This window comes from Rhinopithecus bieti, unplaced genomic scaffold (assembly GCF_001698545.2).
Source record: "Rhinopithecus bieti isolate Rb0 unplaced genomic scaffold, ASM169854v2 scaffold_3062, whole genome shotgun sequence".
Taxonomy (NCBI): Eukaryota; Metazoa; Chordata; class Mammalia; order Primates; family Cercopithecidae; genus Rhinopithecus; species Rhinopithecus bieti.
In genome coordinates this window covers 5812737-5831113 of record NW_016804432.1, presented here as the reverse complement: position 1 = coordinate 5831113, position 18377 = coordinate 5812737, and the positions used below count along the sequence as shown (strand labels likewise).

Below are 18377 nucleotides of genomic sequence, written 5' to 3'. Positions count from 1 at the left end.
TATATATATATCTATATCTATATCTATATATATAGGCAGGATTTATTACTATTCAGATAAGATGGCTGCATAAGTCATGATTTTAATTCTGAAATCTTTCTACTAAGAAAGATCAGAAGACAGAGAGAGAAGGGGCTGCTACACAAATATAATGGGAAGACTCCTTAAGTTCCTATACACAGAGACCTCAGAATGTAAAAAAAGAGAGGTTACATACACAGACAAAACCAGTTTGCTCAAGCCAAAATAAATATCAAGGGGATGTTCAGCCACAAAAAGACAATATTAAATGAAAAAAAATGTGTATCTCTTACTATCTATTTTGTGGATTACTTTAGATTAGATTTTAATTGGAGTCAGCCTCCGAAGTCCTTCTGGTTGTACTAGCTAGCTACTATTTTTGAGTTACTATACTTGCAGGATATGTTAGTTATCTTCCTGGGTCATTCTGAAGATGAAGTAAAATAAGGGATATAAAAGCATTTTGAAAATGTAAAAGTCCCATTCAAATGTGAGAAATCATCACTTTGTCAAAGTAAAACGTATTTGGGAAGATGGAGCAGATGCTAAAAGAAATTATTATTCTGGTCTAAAATCTAATGTAAATTATTTTGTCATTACCTGTACCACAGCTCCACTCTAATAATGTGGCTACTCAAAGGTTATTTATATACCAGCAAACAAATTTTTCTTACATTGTCTTTGTAATGTAAATCAGCCTGCTGAAATCATCACATGATAGCCAACTAATCAAAACTTTTATTGATATTTGGCCATTAATACCAGGTATTCCCTAAATTCATGATCTTTGACTTTCTACTTCAGCCATTACCCCCAAAATTAAAGAAACAGTATTGAATAGTTTCTTATTTTGCGAAATTTCTCACTGCTATGAATTTTTAAAATGTTTAGTCCTCACAAAAGGCAGTTAAGTATCAAGATTCCCTCCACACAGTTCCAAGGGTTATCGTGGAATGTTAAACCTTACACATGAAAACAAACTAGTTTTTAAAAAATTTATATTTTTAACAGAAAAAAGGATGACAGAGTTCTCACTAGAGCCATAAAATATTTTGGAAACACTTTGCAAAATGAATTGGAATGACTCCTTTCCTATTCTCACACTTTAATTACTTGTTTCATGTCTGTCTCCTCTGCTAGACCACAAATTCTGTAAGTGCAAAGACAATGTCTTTTTCGCTGTTACCCAGATCTAATAATATGCCTTGCACACAACAGATGCATAATGACAGAAGGAAAAATAACTAGCATTTGCACAGTATAGTTACAACACTTTTCTATATCTTATTTCAGTTGCTTTTCATAACACTACTCACTCTTATCAGTCTGACGGAGACACAAAGGCTTAGCAAGATTCTTAGTAAAGTCTTCAAATATAAGTATTAGATCTCAAACTCAGAATAAGATGCATGAGATGACCGCAGCTACACTAATACCCCTTTCTTTCATCTAGAATATAGTTAAGAACTCAGTGGAAAAAAGCGGAAGACAGTTAGATCATAGAATTCAGAAATTAAAACAAACAGGTATTATAAAGTATCTTCCAATTATTGCTATTTTTTCCTATTTCAAGTGATAAATACTGAAATAAGATATTGTCTGGTACCAGAAATAAAAGATTTAATCTCATTTTCTATAAGTCAATGAACCAAAAAACAAAACCTTTTCCACATCATTAACTTATGAGTAAATTCTAGCTATAAAGTGTGCTTTTATTAATTTATTGTGCTTCCACTCCGCACACATTTTGCAGTATCTAAGTTATTAGGTTGGTGCAAATGGAATCACAGTTTTTGCCATTAAAAGTATGTTTTGCCGTTACTTTTAATGGCAAAAGCCGTGATTCCATTTGCATCAACCTAATATAACAGCCAAATCCACACAAAAATAATTATCAAGTTGTACCCACAGAGTAAATGTTAAGCAGCTACTGTTAGTAAAGAAAAGGAATCTGCTTTTTGTTCATAAGGAAACATGCTACATTTATAAACTGAAAATTAACCGCCACAATGAGTATAACTGAAAGACAAAGCTTATAAACAGTAAAAACCATTTCAAGTAAAAGATAACAAAATTAACAAAACAGGTATTACTTTAAAAATACAATAATTGGCTGGGTGCAGTGGCTCATGCCTGTGATCCCAGCACTCTGGGAGGCTGAGGCAGGCAGATCACCTGAGGTCAGGAGTTCAAGACTAGCCTGACCAATGTGGAGAAACCCGTCTCTACTAAAAATACAAAATTAGCTGGGCGTGGTGGCGCACGCCTGTAAATCCCAGCTACTCAGAAGGCTGAGGCAGGAGAATCGCTTAAACCCAGGAGGGGGAGGTTGCGGTGAGCTGAGATTGCGCCACTGCACTCTAGCCTCGGGAACAAGAGCAAAACTCTGTCTCAAAAACAAACAAACAAACAAAAAACCCCAATAATTTATAACCAACAGTATTCAATTTTTGGTTTAGATTACCATAAATGTCTCTAATATAATTTGATGAAATTGCTCTTTTAGCAATGATTTGGGAAAACTAAAACATTATTAAATTTAGTGAATGCGGCAATAAGGCTGAATATATTTTCTTTAAGACCTAATATGTATTTGGTAAAAATATGAACAATCATACCTCAACACTTGCTAAACCTTGTATCACATATAAAACTTATAAATAAACTATGGGTCATTACTGCCCACTACACTGATCAGCTAAGCCTGCATGTCACATGAAGGATCATCAAGGAAATACAGAATTGATTAAAGTTTTCACATAAAGTAGGGTATAATTATTTCTTTGACATTCAATTTTCCTTACAAGTCATTCTGTTCTTCACAGTTAACGGTTTTGCTGTTGGCAGACTGAAGGAAATTTGTCTTCCTGAATCTATTATAGGCATGTTAACGCTTCACACTCTGAAAGCTAAAATCTGTCACTTTTAAAAAACTTATTTTACTTGACAATTAAGTAGAAAACAACAAAAAGTCAAAATAATATATTGACTTGAAACAATAATAGAAAGTCATAGTTGAAGTACCCTTTCTTTCCAAACCATCCACGCTCTCAATTCCCTCCTCACCATTGTTTGCACGTTGGTACATGTCATTCCTAAAATGCTAACTATACTTAGGGAGTCATTTTTATACCAGTTCCTATACCTATGCATTTACCCATCTAACTGTAAACCTTTTTATTAATAAGAAAGGATTATGCTTTATTAAGCATAATAATAATGCTTAATTAAGATGTAACTGTTCTTTTTGGTAATTTACTGAGGTGAAATTCATATAACATAAAGGTAATCAGTTTAAACTGGCATTTAGTACATTCACAATGTTGTGCAACTACCACCCTCTGTCTAGTAACAAAACATTTCCATCGCTCCAAAGTAAAACCCCTTACTCACTAAGCAGTTTCTCCCTATTCTCCTTCCCCCATTAATATGCCTTCTCTCTCTACGGATTTATTTATTCTGGGTATTTCACATAAATGGAATCATACAACATCTGATGTTTTGTTCTGTATTCTTTCACTTAACATAATGTTTTGAGGTTCATCTACACCATAGTATATACCTCATTTCTTTTTATGGAGGAATAATATTTCATTTTACATATAAACCACAACTTGTTTATCCATTCAGCTTGGATGGACATTTGGGCTGTTTCCAACAACTTTCTTTTTGCCCATACAAATATATATATTACAGATATTTTCCCAGGTTAATATAAATAGATGGATATAATACTTTTCTTTTTTGGAGAAGCATTTTAAATAAAATCCTTGATAATATATCATTTTGGCTATTTTAAAATGCATTTCTAAATCTAAGATGATGCCATCATCACCCAGTTTTTAATGATTAATAATACTGGTTTTACTTGTTCTGTACATAATTTGAGGTATTAACTAAACTCAAGTTCAAATGTAGAGCTTAATTTAGTGATTTCCTAAATTTAGCTTCCATTTAATAGTCTCATGCTTCAAAAAATGATGTCAGCAAACTTCTACCTAATGATAAATCTTATCTTTATTTCTCCAATCAAAAAACTTCTACCCAAATTAGGAAGTATATACAAAGCACTGCTAAAATAACGACATTTTAATCATAGATTGTGTGATAGAAAAAACATGAAATAAATGGGGTCAATATTATATTTCTTTTGAATACTGAATTTTCCATGGTTTTCTGCAATAATAAAGGGCTAATAGTGGTAATCAGTGCTGCAGTATAACTAAGGAACAGCAATATCTCATTAAAAACTATTAAGATTGCTCTAAAATGGTTCAAAGCAGAAAACTTGCCTAGCTTAAAATCCCTGTAAATAATAACATATATGTATGTACTACTTCATAGTTTTCAGGTATTTTTACTTCTTAAATAAGGCACAATAAGCCAAATTACAAAGGAAAATAACGGTAAATCTGTCTTACTAGTTAAATTTTTCTGTAGGAAGAAACCCTTGAATTAATTGACTGATTTATGTAACAATACAGAGAAGTAAGACCATCAGGTATTACCACATCTATTCTATAGGTAAGACAACTGACGATAACAGTGATTGTGTTTTATGTTATACAACTAAAAGACAGCAGGTCATTCAGAAGATTTTGTTAGTTAAGAACGGAAAAAAAATACACCTAAATCACTTCGTTAATGTAATAATATCTGAAAATTTAATAATAAGTAAGACTTGATATAAAATAGCCATTTTTGCAGCATAAATTAGCACCTACAGTCTATATTATTTTAAAAAAAAAGAAAATTTAGAAAAGTTTTCTAAAAATTTCTGAAACTTGTTCTTGATTAAGACAGACGCTCAAGCCTGTAATCCCAGCAATTTGGGAGGCTGAAGGCGGGTGGATCACCTGAGGTCAGGAGTTCAAGACCAGCCTGGCCAACATGGTGAAACCCCATCGCTACTAAAAATTAGCCGGGCTTGGTGGTGTGCACTTGTAATCCCAGCTACTTGGGAGGCTGAGGCAGGAGAATCACTTGCACCTGGGAGCTGGAGGTTGCAGTGAGCCAAGATTGCGCCACTGCACTTCAGCCCAGGTGACAGAGAGAGACTCCGTTTCAAAAACAAAAAAAATTTATCAGATGATAAATGATAAAATATATGTCTTAATAAACCCTAGAAGATAAGTACATATTTTAAGTCTATGTGATATGGTACATTGTATTAAAAATTTCTTCTAAATCATTAAAATCATTAAAAATAAGTTCTGCAAGACAATCTGTTTGTTCTATCATGTCAATATTCAAAGCACAATAAAGACTTGAAAGATCTCTGCTTCGCATTAAAAAAATTTAAATTATAAAACTTACATTTGGTAAAATGCTATGTCTGATTTAGCTAAAAACTGTTTCCTAACCATTTAAACAGACAATTATATTGGTGATATCTTAAAGACAGATTTAAGAAGACAGCAGGTCTCTTACCATCAATTATGATTATACAGAAAGATTCATTTTTAACTGGGTATGGATAATTCAGAAGATTTAGCTAGATTAATAACAAGTATAATTCATTAACATCAGTTTTCTAGTTGATACTTATCAATTGGTAGTTTAAGATTACATGGGAGAATATTTATGTTGAAAAAACACAACAAAAACAAAAGGAAGAAAAACAAAGGAAACAGATTTGGTGCTGCCTTAAAACTTTACACTCCATGAGGTTTTAAGAAATGTATCTGAGGCACATTGGCAGGGCAGTATGAAATGATCTGTACTGCCACTGGCCATATTGTACCTGGTCTGTGGATAATTAGAGTCCTTCAGTTTCCAAAGCTGTCAATCTGGCACCTTTCACGAGCAATATATTCACTTTAAATAAAACAAAACAGAACAAAATTTATAACTCAAAGAATGAAAGAATTTAAAACTGCTACTGAAGCAACTTTATAGTTGTGCTATAAACCAAAAAAAAGACAAGAAAAGTGAAATAACAGTGATATTTTTAAATTTTAAAATTCTCTGCACTTTATATCACAACTTTATAAAGTTCAAACCAGATAGTTTAGCTACTTCTGTACGCAGGTAAACATATTTTAAATTTCTTCATTGTATCAGTGTTGAAAGCTTTATATTATTTAATCTCAGCATCCAAACAAACAGGTTTACAAAACTATGATTTACTATAGATTCCATACACACCCAATATTATGTCCTAAAATGTTTGGAGGCCCAACTAGAAAAAAAAAAAAAAAAAAAGAAAAGAAAAAAAAAGCTATGTTCACAATTATTAAAAAAGAAATAAAACAAAATTCACATATATGCACCTTACCTGCAGCTGACCATTTAATGAACTCAAGTCTTCTGCTTTCTTCTCTAAAGACTGAACCCAGACTTTCCTTTTTTGTCGGCATCTTGAAGCGGCTGCTCTATTTCGCTCTAAAAACTTTCTCCTTTTTTCATCAGGATCTTCGTTAGCTGCTCTTCTCCGACGACCACTTGTACTTTGGGTCTGTGGAGTTGTGTGAGCTGGAGAAGCCTATTATAAACAGAGATGAAAGCTTGTTATATTTATATCTAGTGAGTGAATTAACATAGGCAGTAAAGGTGTCAAAGGGGGACAGCAATTTTATTTTCTAAGTTTTGTTGAATACATCAGTATGTTGGGGCAATATGAAAATGTGGTTTAACTTCTTTCTTGAATATACTTATGTTAGGAGCTATACTATAACACAATTCTCACTAATGCAATGTCACAGCAAATGTATTCTTTATGTATAATATTTTCATTTACATACAAGTATGAAAAAATTTAAAATATGATACAAATGATACATAGAAATATTTTTCCAAGTGTATTTTAACAGATTTTATTGTATTATTCAATCCCTGGAAAACTACTGATTATAAATTTCTCAAAATGTTTAATAACTTCCTATTTAAATTCATGACAGAAAACCATGATCTCTATGCTATTTTTAAATTAAAATATCTCATATTAAACGTCAATTTTCTTAAAGAAAATTGATTTCTCTAAAGTTATGAAGTGAAAATATGTATATTCTTTGGTATATTCAGCTTTTCTTCAGTTCGTGAAATTTATGGTCAGTCTTTTTCTAAGGGTCAAGTTCTTGTATTTATTAATGCTCATTTTTCTGGTAGGGAGAATCTTACAGGAACCTTAATTTTCATTTTAATTATTCCCTCTGCTCCCCAGTGAATCAGCTTGGTTATCTCAGATTAGCCAGAGAAAAAAAGAAACCTTCAGTCACTAGTAATACTGTCTAGTGTTTAAGACTATAAAACAATAGGTACCTTCAAGCCTTTCATGAACCCCAAAACTGTGCCACAGAACAAATGAATATGGGTGTCAAAAAATGAACTCTTGGCCGGGCGTGGTAGCTCATGCCTGTAATTCCAGAACTTTGGGAGGTCAAGGAGGGCGGATCACTTGAGGTCAGGAGTTCAAGACCAGCCAGGACAACATGGTGAAAACCTGTCTCTACTAAAAATACAAAAAATTTAGCTGGGCGTGGTGGTGCATGCCTGTAATCCCAGCTACTCGGGAGGCTGAGGCACAAGAATCGCTTGAACTCGGGAGGCAGAGGTTGCAGTGAGCCAAGATAACACCACTGCATGCCAGCCTGGGCAATACAGCGAGACTCAGTATCAAAAAATACAAAGAAAAAGAAAGAAGAAAATGAGCTCTTGGAAATGGTGCAGAGAAAAGAACACTTTGTGGCTATAGGCACATAATCCAAAGGAGAAGCCTGAAAACAATCTTTTACCTATAATTTATTATATTTAAAAATGGTATGCACAAAGAAAATTTGTTTTCTCCTAATCTATGTAATACAAATCTTACATAAGGCTCAAGTTAAATTCTGCAGGTAAATTACCAAACTATTTTTCACTCTAAAAAATTCCAAAAAATAAAGTTATCATTTCTTTGTCCAAATAACTAGCATTACAAAGAGAGTTATTTCATTTATAAAGTATTTTACACCTGGGCAACATAGCAAAACCTTATCTCTACAAATAATCTTAAAAATTAGCCAAGTGTGGCGGCATGTGCTTGTGGTCCTAGTTACTCAGGAGGCTGAGGTGAAAGAGGACTGCTTGAGCCTGGGAAGTCGAGGCTGCAGTGAGCCATGACTGTGCCACTGCACTCCAGCATGGGCAACAGAGGAAGATCCCGTCTCAAAAAAGAAGTATTTTAATTGTAATAAAGATTAAGCATTTAAATTAGAGTGTTTCTTTTACCTATGTAATTGTAACTTAATGTTTTAGAAAAATATTTCTATGGTTGGCTTCAAGATTTGCAATCTTGAAATTTTTTCTTCATTCTCCTATTTTCTTTTTTTTTTTTTTGAGATAGAGTCTCGCTCTGTGGCCAAGGCTGGAGTGCAATGACGTGATCCTGGCTCACTGCAACTTCTGTCTCCCGGGTTCAAGTGATTCTCCTGTCTCAGCCTCCCAAGTAGCTCAGATTACAGGCGCCCGCCATCACACCCAGCTGAACTTTTGTATTTTTAGTAGAGATGGTGTTTCACCAGGTTGGCCAGGCTGGTCTCGAACTCCTGACCTCAGGTGATCCACCCGCCTAGGGCTCCCAAAGTGCTGGGATTGTAGGCGTGAGCCACATCCTCCTATTTTTCTTATTGAGAATAGCAGGTTTTTTCTTTTACTCATCTGGCTGAATAAGAGAGAACAGTTTATTTTTGTTTTTAATTGATTTAAACTCATTATAGCAAAGACTAATCATAAGTACTAGAAGAATAGCAGAAGCTTAATTTCTGCTACTCAGAGTTACATTTGTATATCTTTATGCCTATCAAGGATTGGAGGCTTCTTAGAAGTATATACTGTTCCTTCTCTCCCCATGTCTATTGATTAATTCATTCCATTTCATTCAGAAAATACTTACAGGAACTATTCTAGAAACTAAGTATAGCAGTGAACAAACAGATAAAGTCCTGCCCTCATGGGGCTTCCATCCAATACAACAACATATAAATACACAAATAAAAATTAGATCCAGGAAAACTATAGTTAGTATAAGAAAGTAAGGACAATAAAAATAAATTATATTCATTTTTTAAAAAATAAACCTTTAAAAATGTAAAAAATCATACTTAACTTGCAGACCACACAAAAACACCCATGGGTTGCATATGGCCTGTGAAACATTGTTAAACCCTGAGGTATAACATTAACACACATACACAATCACTCAGCCCCTCATTTTCCCTTTTGGTCCCTAAGCTGTTTAGTGGATGACAACCACAACTACATTTCATTATGTTAAGTTTTTAAAAGACAAGATGCAGTTATGTAAATACCTATGCTTAGGTGGCAATCTAAAACTTGTTTATGTGTGTTTCTTTGATTGAAAACTTTTGCTTTTTAATGCCAATGCTAATATTCTTCAAATAAAGATAAAAGGTCTAAATAGAATTCTGTAACACTTAACAGGAGTACAATAATCCTTTACTAGAAAGAATTAGAAAGGCACTGCAGGCATATAACAATATCAATCATCTCACAGGCAGTCACAAACTAGAGGTAAGTGAAAGGGGTCTCCAGTATAAACAGCTGCCATCAAGCGTATTTGCTCCTTTGGTGATGTATCACAAGTTTTAATTCAGCAACCATTTGATTTATGTTAGTAATGTAATACCTACATATGTGTGTGTGTGTGTGAATATTTATCTACATATTTCTCTAAAAGACCTCTGATTACCTACAAGTGAGATAAGGTTACTTATACAAATAAATAACAAAGAGTAATGTTTTACAATGAGTGAGCAAATATTAAAAGCAGAAACAAGAATTATTTGTTCTGCTAGTATCGGAAACAGAAAAAAAATCTGCCTCTTTGGGACATGCACATTTTAATGGTTGTAGATGGCAACACAATATTAAAATATGATATGCATTGTAATCACAAACATATGGCATTTTAGGAAAAGGCAAAATCAATAACTTTTAAAGAAGAGATCCAAAAAGATTCTTTAGAAATCTTAGTTTTGCTACTTGAAAAAGAACATAAGATTTAGTTATATACATTTCTGAAGAACACAGCATCCCTTAACAAAGAAGTTATTGTCTATAAAATTTACAGAACTTAAACTATTAAATTTTCCTATAACCTCAATACCTTGGTTATACAGGAGAATAGGTCAAATCAAACCTGTTTATGCCACAGCAAGAAAAAAATATCTAGTGTTAATAGTTATGGTTTATGTCAAATTTGTAGTTTTGGACAATAACTAAGAAAACAAGATACATTTCATTCTTCTCACTATAAGGTTCTAATATTATTTTTCTAGTTATATAACTATTTTCCAAAGTCATAACTCTATAAACTTCCTCAATCAGGAAACAGAGAGTAAAGGAAATTTCTCAAAGCAGTATTTAGTTTCACTGTCCTAAAATCAACAGAAAAGGTATTTTCTTCAAAAGAATTGTGCCACGTCAGACCAACATATATGGACACCCACAGAAATATTTACAGGTGTCCTGAACAGAACAACTGCTCTATTATGTTTATTTTGTATCAATTTTGTACAGTGAGCTACTGTTTCTTAAGGCTTTTGATACCCCTTTGGAATAACAACATGACCAGAATAATATTTTTTAAATAAGTCATAAGTTATATTGTACTTGTCTGTTTAAACATGACAGAGTGCTGAATAATAAAAACAACACACATACCGGAGTCTCTGTAGTGGATGTGGCTGGCTGTTGTAATGACTGTGGTCGAGATTCCTCTGACTGAGTCCTAACCAATCCACTACCATGACCTTTGACAGTATCACCATTGGTAACTGGAGGATGTTGCTGGGTCAAAGCAGCTTTTAATCTCTGAAATGCAAACACCATTAAAAATGTTTTTTAAGTCCTTAAAGATCATCATGAATATCGATAAGACAAACAGTGAGATCTTAGGTAGTTTCCTTGAGTCTTTTTGCCTAGTACTATTAGAGGATTCTGTATTTTGCTGTTCCTAGTGAATTTGAGAAAATAATAATAAAGGCCTTAAAAATGTAACATCATATCATTGGCCAAGTAAGCACTGGCACCAAACCTGCAAACAGAGATCAAATGGGGCCAAACTGAGCCTCCTCCTAGAACGTACAGCTGAGTTTATCTCTCTTAGGTTTTTCCTGTCCCCAGTAAGCAGATCTAGTTCTCTTCTGATGTTGCAGTTTGCCAGTTAATTATTGGATTGTATTGGACTCACATTCAGAGCATGATAGATCTAGTATTAGAATGAGGCCTTAGATGTTTATGTCTACCACTTTCTCAAGATACAATTTCAAAGAAGCTTATTATGCTATCAATAAAAATTTGTCATATATGACTATTTTATCTCCCAACCAGTTAGTAAGCTCTTTAAGGGCAGAGATTATCTTACACTTTTGGGTATTCCTTTTAGCAACTGGTATAATTATTTGCTACATAGGTATAAAAGAAACACCTGTTAACTGATAGCAATTGATTTCTTTAGTGAAAATGGTCGTATGTGATCTTTAAGGTGATGTTGTTATGATCTGTAAACATGAAATAATTTGCAAAGATAATCATACCACAGTATCTTAGCAATGAAAGGGACTTCAGGGATCCCACAGACTTGAGACTGTTATTGCTGATATTGTTCTTAATAACTAAGATGTAGTTCTTGGGCCCCAAATATATATTATTACAGAAATTGGAGTCAGAGTTATATATACTACACTTTCCTACGATTCTTATAAAGGTGCATCTTTGAGGGGAGGGAGGCTAATAAGAGAGTGAGAGCGAGTGCGAGTTAGAGACAAAAGAGAGAGACAGAGATGTGAGAACCATGTTGCAGCCTACCCAGTGTTTCCCAAACTTCTCAGAAGTAAATAACTGTCTGGGGTGTTAAGTGTTAAGAACACATATTCTTGGCAATCTTTTCCTTTCTTCCTTCCCTGAGTATAGCAGAAAGGGGTGAGTGAGAGAAGAGCTTTTGAAAAGACCCCAAATAATATTAGTACAGGTATTTCCATTCACTTCAACTAAGAAAATTCAGAAATTTTATAACTATTTCAAGACTTGTAATTTCTTTCTTTTCATCTGGGCCTATCTTCTTACTATGTGATCCAGATCCCATAAAATATGAAGCATATATGAAAAGATCACCAGAATTTTAACTGAGGCAGTAATTATGCATGAACAAATGTTAGTGGACATTTTTTCTCTCTCTTGCGAATCACTGTATATTCTGGGTGTGATTTTTAAAATAAAGTCAATGTGTAAAAAGAAAAGTTTTCTTGAGATATAAGTTACACATAGCAAGTTAACTCTGTTTACTTTACAATCCAATTTTTTTTTTTTTTTTTGAGAGGGAGTCTCTTCCTGTCACCCAGGCTGGAAGGCAGTGGTATGATCTCAGCTAACTGCAACCTCCACCTCCACGGTTCAAGCAATTCTCCTGCCTCAGTCTTCTGAGGAGCTGGGATTACAGGCGCATGCTACCACGCCCAGCTGATTTTTGTATTTTTAGTAGAGATGGGTTTTCATGTTGGCCAGGCTGGTCTGAAACTCCTGACCTCAGGTGATCCACCCTCCTCGGCCTTCTAAAGTTCTGGGATTACAGGAGTGAGCCACCGCGCCCGACCTCTATTGAATTTTAACGAACAAATACACTCATGTAACCTACCCTACAATCAGAATACATAACAGTTTTACCATAATAAAATCCTCATGCTCTTTCCTGTCATACTCTCCTTCTACTCCCTGGCCCTGGAAACCACTGATCTATTTTCTGATCCCAAGAGTTTTGTCTCTTCCAGAAGATCATATAAATGGAAACATACATTGTATGGCCTTTTGAATCTGGCTTCTTTCCCTTAGCACAATGCAGCTGAGATTCACCTGTGTATTATCTGTGTTATCTATTATCTATATTATCTGTAGTTTTTTAATGAGTTTTTAATTGTATAGTATCCCCATTTTACACTTTAGGAAACCAGATATCATTTGCTCAAGGATGCAGAGCTGTTAAGCTACTTCAAATCCTGGATATAAACCTAGATCTCTTCAACTTCAAGTGCAAAATATTTCCATGGCACCATGCTGCATACTTTATCCTTGGTGCTACCAGAAAACACAGGGAAAGAACAAGAAAGAGAGTCTGAAGCTTTGTGGCTTAATGATTCAAAAGACAATCATAAGGATTGAGAGTGCCAAACCTGTTACTGCAACTGCTAAACCAGGATCAGGCGTGTTCTCTCCCTCTTTTCTGACAGACTACTTCTTCATGAATTGTAACAATTACCACTTACGTAATATCCTGATGCTTTCACTGATTAGAACATGCAATGTACTATGGTCTTATACAGCTGAGAATACACTTTAGGTTCAGCACCTAACTCTACCTCAAACTATCTGTGACTTTGAACAAAACATTGACCTTTGAGTCTCAATTTCTTTACCTATAAAACTTGGAATAATAACTTTCTTGCAGAGTTGAGCTGAAAACAAAAGTAACATGTAAAACTATCTGACTCATAAAAGAATTTTTCAGATGTTTCCTTACTTCTTTAAGAATACTATTGAGGCCTCTATTTTCTTAGTACGGAGGTCCAAAGAATCAGGAGAGTTTCTATGTTTCTGAATTTTCAAAATATCCTTAAGGGTCATCTTAAGCATTACTTTGATCCCAGACATATTTTATATGTGAGATGTAAAAAGTAGAGGTTCTTCTTCAAAGACTTTCCTCCCCATCTAATTAGGAATAAATAGCAACTTCTCTTAGAAGCAAAATTTATTCAAAGACCTGTGCTAATATTCTTAAATATCTGCTAGCCGTAATAAAGAAATCAATGTACTTTATGTTCTTAGCTCCCACAATTTAGCCTAAATATTTGCCCTGGCATGCTTATACTGGTCCAAGCATTAGGTCATAGCCTGTTCCGCTTCCTTATTTGAAGGTGTTTTTACCTTTCTCAGCATTCCACAAGTTACTTTCTCCTTCCTTTATTCTCCTCTGCCTTTGTTTCTTTAAAAAGTTCTAAGTTGCTAGCCAATCGGGACAAATACAGAATGTGAGGTCCCGTTCCAGTCAACAGAAACCAGACACAGCTGTAGAGTGGACGCGTCAGGTTATAAATGACCCTGTCTCCTTTGTTTGGTGTACTCTTGTGGGAAAACTGCTGGCGAGTGTACCCTTTCTGCAGAAAGTAAAAAAACTGGCCTTGCTGAGGAAATTAAATTTATGTTCACGTGCTATTTCTTTACGGCACCGGGGAACAAGCAAGCATTCCTGACAGAGACATGCTCAAGACCATACCAAAAACTGAATTTTTCAGAATCAAGACAAGATTCCTAGTTCCTTTTATAAACAATCAGAAACAACTATATTAGTAGCTAAAACATAGGCAATTAGGACCCTAATATGTGATGGGATGATGTGAAAGTGGATGGATTAAAACTGAAATTAAATGACGGACTAAAGTAGTAGCTGGCTAGAATCAGATAGGAATACTTAGGAAAATGATGAAGAAGTATTTAAAGTAGAAAGACCTGAGTTGGAAAAGTGTGGGTCAGAACAAAGGGAGACAGTCTTGGGAGGTCGTAAGTCTGCATATTTACATATTTTATAAATAGAATGTTAGACATCAAAATACAATGACTAGTATCCAGTCTATAGTGATAAACTGGGGCTTTCATTTCTAGTTTTAAAATGTGCACAAACATAACCAGAGGTAGAAATGTGAGGCTTAGTAAATTATGTGTTGGGAAAACATTTTTAAGTCTTTAGGTAGAAATCATCATAGAATTGAGGAGCATTTAAAGTTTTACAGTGAAGAGCTTAACTCTCAGAATTAATGAAATACAGTAACTGCACATAGGGGAGCCTGAAGTACATAAACATCACTCTCTTGAATAATCTTTAGTAGGGCAAGTTACTACCTTATAGAGCACTTAAAAGCAGCATCAGTATTCATTCATTATCCTTCCTTGACTGCCCTAGGGTATACAGTACTCATCCAGTGAGGAAGCTCTAATGTTTGCTCCATGCTGTTACATTGATTACAATGGGTCTGAGTTGAAAAGTATGCCAGTGGGTATACAACAGAAGAAAAAGATTTAAAGGGTTAATTAACACTGTTCTAAACTGTCCATTAATTTTCTAAAACTACAACAAAATGCACATACGCTAGAAAATTAGAATTAGGTCAAAAAAGCAGTCACTAAATATTATTCATATAAATTTTACAATTAATGTAAGGATATCTACAATCCAGCCATACATATTTGTTAGGAGCATTTGAAGAAGGCCAAATACTTTGGTTTAAAGAAAAATAAATGAAAACACATATAAATGTAATGAACATCTATTTTACAATAGAATTTTGGAGCTAGCAGAGATAATGAAAGTCAAGTAGTCCAATCACTTGAGATATAGAAACTCCAAAAAACTGAAGTTACTTCCCAGAATCATAGTTAGCAGAGATAAAACCAGAAATTCTACTTCTTGACTCCCAGTTAACTGAACATATTTTAAACAAAAGCTTTGCCAAACTGGAGCTCTAGTCTAATGTTAAATTTTCTAAATCTATTAGTGATCAATTAAGTCAAGCATCTGATATTGGTCAGTCCATTACTAAAATCAAAATCTCTCTCAATGGACAAATTTAATATATGTAAATAAGGATTAAGTACTCTGAGAAATAAAGATTCAGTACTCACAAAAATTGAAGATTTAAGGTGGGGTGTGATGGCTTATGCCTGTAATCTCAGCACTTTGGGAAGCCAAGAGGACTGCTTGAGCCCAGGAGTTCCACACTAGCCTGGGCAATATGGTAAAACTCCATTTCTACAAAAAACTTAAAAATTAGCCAGGTGTGGTGGTACATGCCTGTAGTCCCAACTACTCAGGAGGCTGAGGCACAAGGTTTGCTTGAGCCTAGGAGTTTGATGCTGCAGTGAGCTCTAGCCTGGGCAACAGAGTAAGACCCTGACTCAAAACAAACAAACAAACAAACAAAAAACCCCCAAAAAACAAAAGGAGGACTTTACAAGGTCTATATTATCCAACATGTAGAAGAAAACTTAGGCATAATTTTAATTTAAAGGTAGACTTTGTTTGATAAACAAAAATGTCTTTATTATATTTCTATGAAACAGATCAATATTTTAATGTTTAATTTTCAGTGATGTAAAGTTCAACTACTATATTGAAAATTTTTTTTCTTACAGAGATATAGATTGTTTCAATTAATTAAAGGATGAATAATTTGCTGTGCTGACCAATCTGATACATTCGCTTTAAGAGGTGATCTCCTAGAAATAATGTGTCATTCAAGTTCTATGTTGCACCCTTGAAAATAAAGTTTATCACATCTGTCAGAACTTGGTAGGAACAAAGTACTCCATCATAGTTCAAAGAAAAAAGATAACGTTCTCTAGAAACAATTTATGAAAAAGTCAGATCCATATTTCATATGTGCCACAAAAGCTCATCAGAGTAATAACCCTCCTTCTCCTGGGTGTTATCCTACCATCTGCTGCTCTATTACTTATCTTTATTTTGCAACTAATTAACAGCATAATCTTCTAAATTCAGCAAGTTAATTATCATTATTGTGGTCTATGCAGCATCATCAGTCCTCATGAAATCTTGTCTGCCCACCCCCAGAGAACGTATGAAAATCAAGTAGGTTGAGAGAGGGTCTGTTTCCTTGGAGTGGGCTCATTAGGTGTTTGCTGATTAGCTCGGCATGCAGAGGCAGGTCAGAAGAATTCTGCTGAACATGAGGTTCCATGCAGGGCCCAACCAAGTTAATGTAGGTTTCTGAACATTTGCCAAGATGCCCTCTGTCAGCTCTCAGTAGAAAACCCCTGCAGAAAACCTACTGGCTACCCACTGTGTGCAAAGATATTTATCAGTTTGTCACACGTCTTAAAAAAAAAAAAAAAGATTCTGGAGGATACTATTTAAATACTTTCCTAAATCTTAAAATCCCCAGATGACTAACATTTTCTTATTCAGAACAGTTGCTTTTGATTACAAATATTACAAAAGAAAACTGTTTTATTCGAAGAGTAATACGATTTACGTGTTTAGTGACAAACAAAACCCCTAAACCAAAATTTGGTGACAACTAGTCTAATTCTGTAGAAAATTATATCCTGGGAATTTTCTGTTGTATTAAAAGTACTAGATAGTCTTTCATTTTCGGGCCCTATCGACATTTCTTTAACACATTCTTACTTTTCCAAAGGCTTAAAGTTCTTAACAATTAAAAAACACAAGCTTACTGTAAATTTTTTTTTTTTTGGTTAGCAGAAAAGATCTTATTTCAGTATTCACAGCACACACAAACACAATGCATACATAATATCTTCCTGGAAAGGCACTAACACCTGAAAATCAGGGAATTACAAAAGCATCCTTGGCTATGTTAGCATACAAAGTAAATTTCTCTTTAGCTGTAGTGTGCTACTCATTCTTCCGTGTTCCAATCCCATTATTCTCTTATTTTAACTACAGGTCATTTTAGCAGAATCACTACTGCTACAATATACAGCATGTTATTAACAGATTGTGATCACAAAGGTCCATGCAGAACCCCAAAAGGATGATGTTTAAAATACTTTCAAAGACCTGAAAACAACAAAGTACAATCCAACAAAAGCAGTAAAAGAAGAAATTACAAGTTTTAAGGTGGTGGTGGGTTAGGGGTCGGTGTGCAAACAGGTGTAGGGTCAGAAAATCATTTAAGGTGTAACATGAATCTAGGGAATGTGAGCTGGGAACCACTTATTTGGAGAACGTGGACTTGGAGTTCTATATTTAAGGCATCAAAGAATCAAGTTCTGTGACCATTTATTTGGTCATTAAGAAAGCTCTGTGCACTGGGATATGAACCCATCTTCAATGTTCTTCAGTTGGGATGACAGTATTGTTTATTTGGTGAGTCTTCTTAAGCCCAGTGAAGCTTAAAAAAGTAAACGAATACCACTGACATTTTAATTTCAAACTTTAATTTCAAATAAACTATAACTATTTGGTACTTTACGTTCTAAAAGTAATTTGCCAAGTGGAGTAATGTATTTCCCTTGGACTTTAAGTGAAAATGTTTAATGAAGAGATTGACCTTGGGCTTGTGATTTTAGTTGTAAGTGCTGAGATAATCTTAAGTAAGCTTCTAAATAATGAATATTTAAGAAAACTATGTATCAAAAACTATGTATCAAAACACTGTAAATTTACTTAAATTTAAGAATTATTAAAGTACTTGAGAAAGTCAGACAATTGAGAATTATTGAGTACATAGCTTTACATGTATATAGCTTAGTGTGTTTAAGACTGTATTTTAAGCTCTTTAAAAGCAATTATGACATAACTGTACATGTAAATTGCCTTGAGAACT

The 18377-nt window shown here is 34.2% G+C and overlaps 1 protein-coding gene across 1 annotated transcript in view; it reads right to left on the bottom strand.

Annotated features, from left to right (window-relative positions):
- The window catches only part of ATF2 (activating transcription factor 2), a 93802-nt gene that overhangs the window by 12665 nt on the left and 62760 nt on the right, over window positions 1–18377 (bottom strand). Inside the window, 2 exon segments of the mRNA XM_017868322.1 lie at window positions 6299–6505; window positions 10684–10833. Coding sequence (XP_017723811.1) covers window positions 6299–6505; window positions 10684–10833 — 357 coding nt within the window.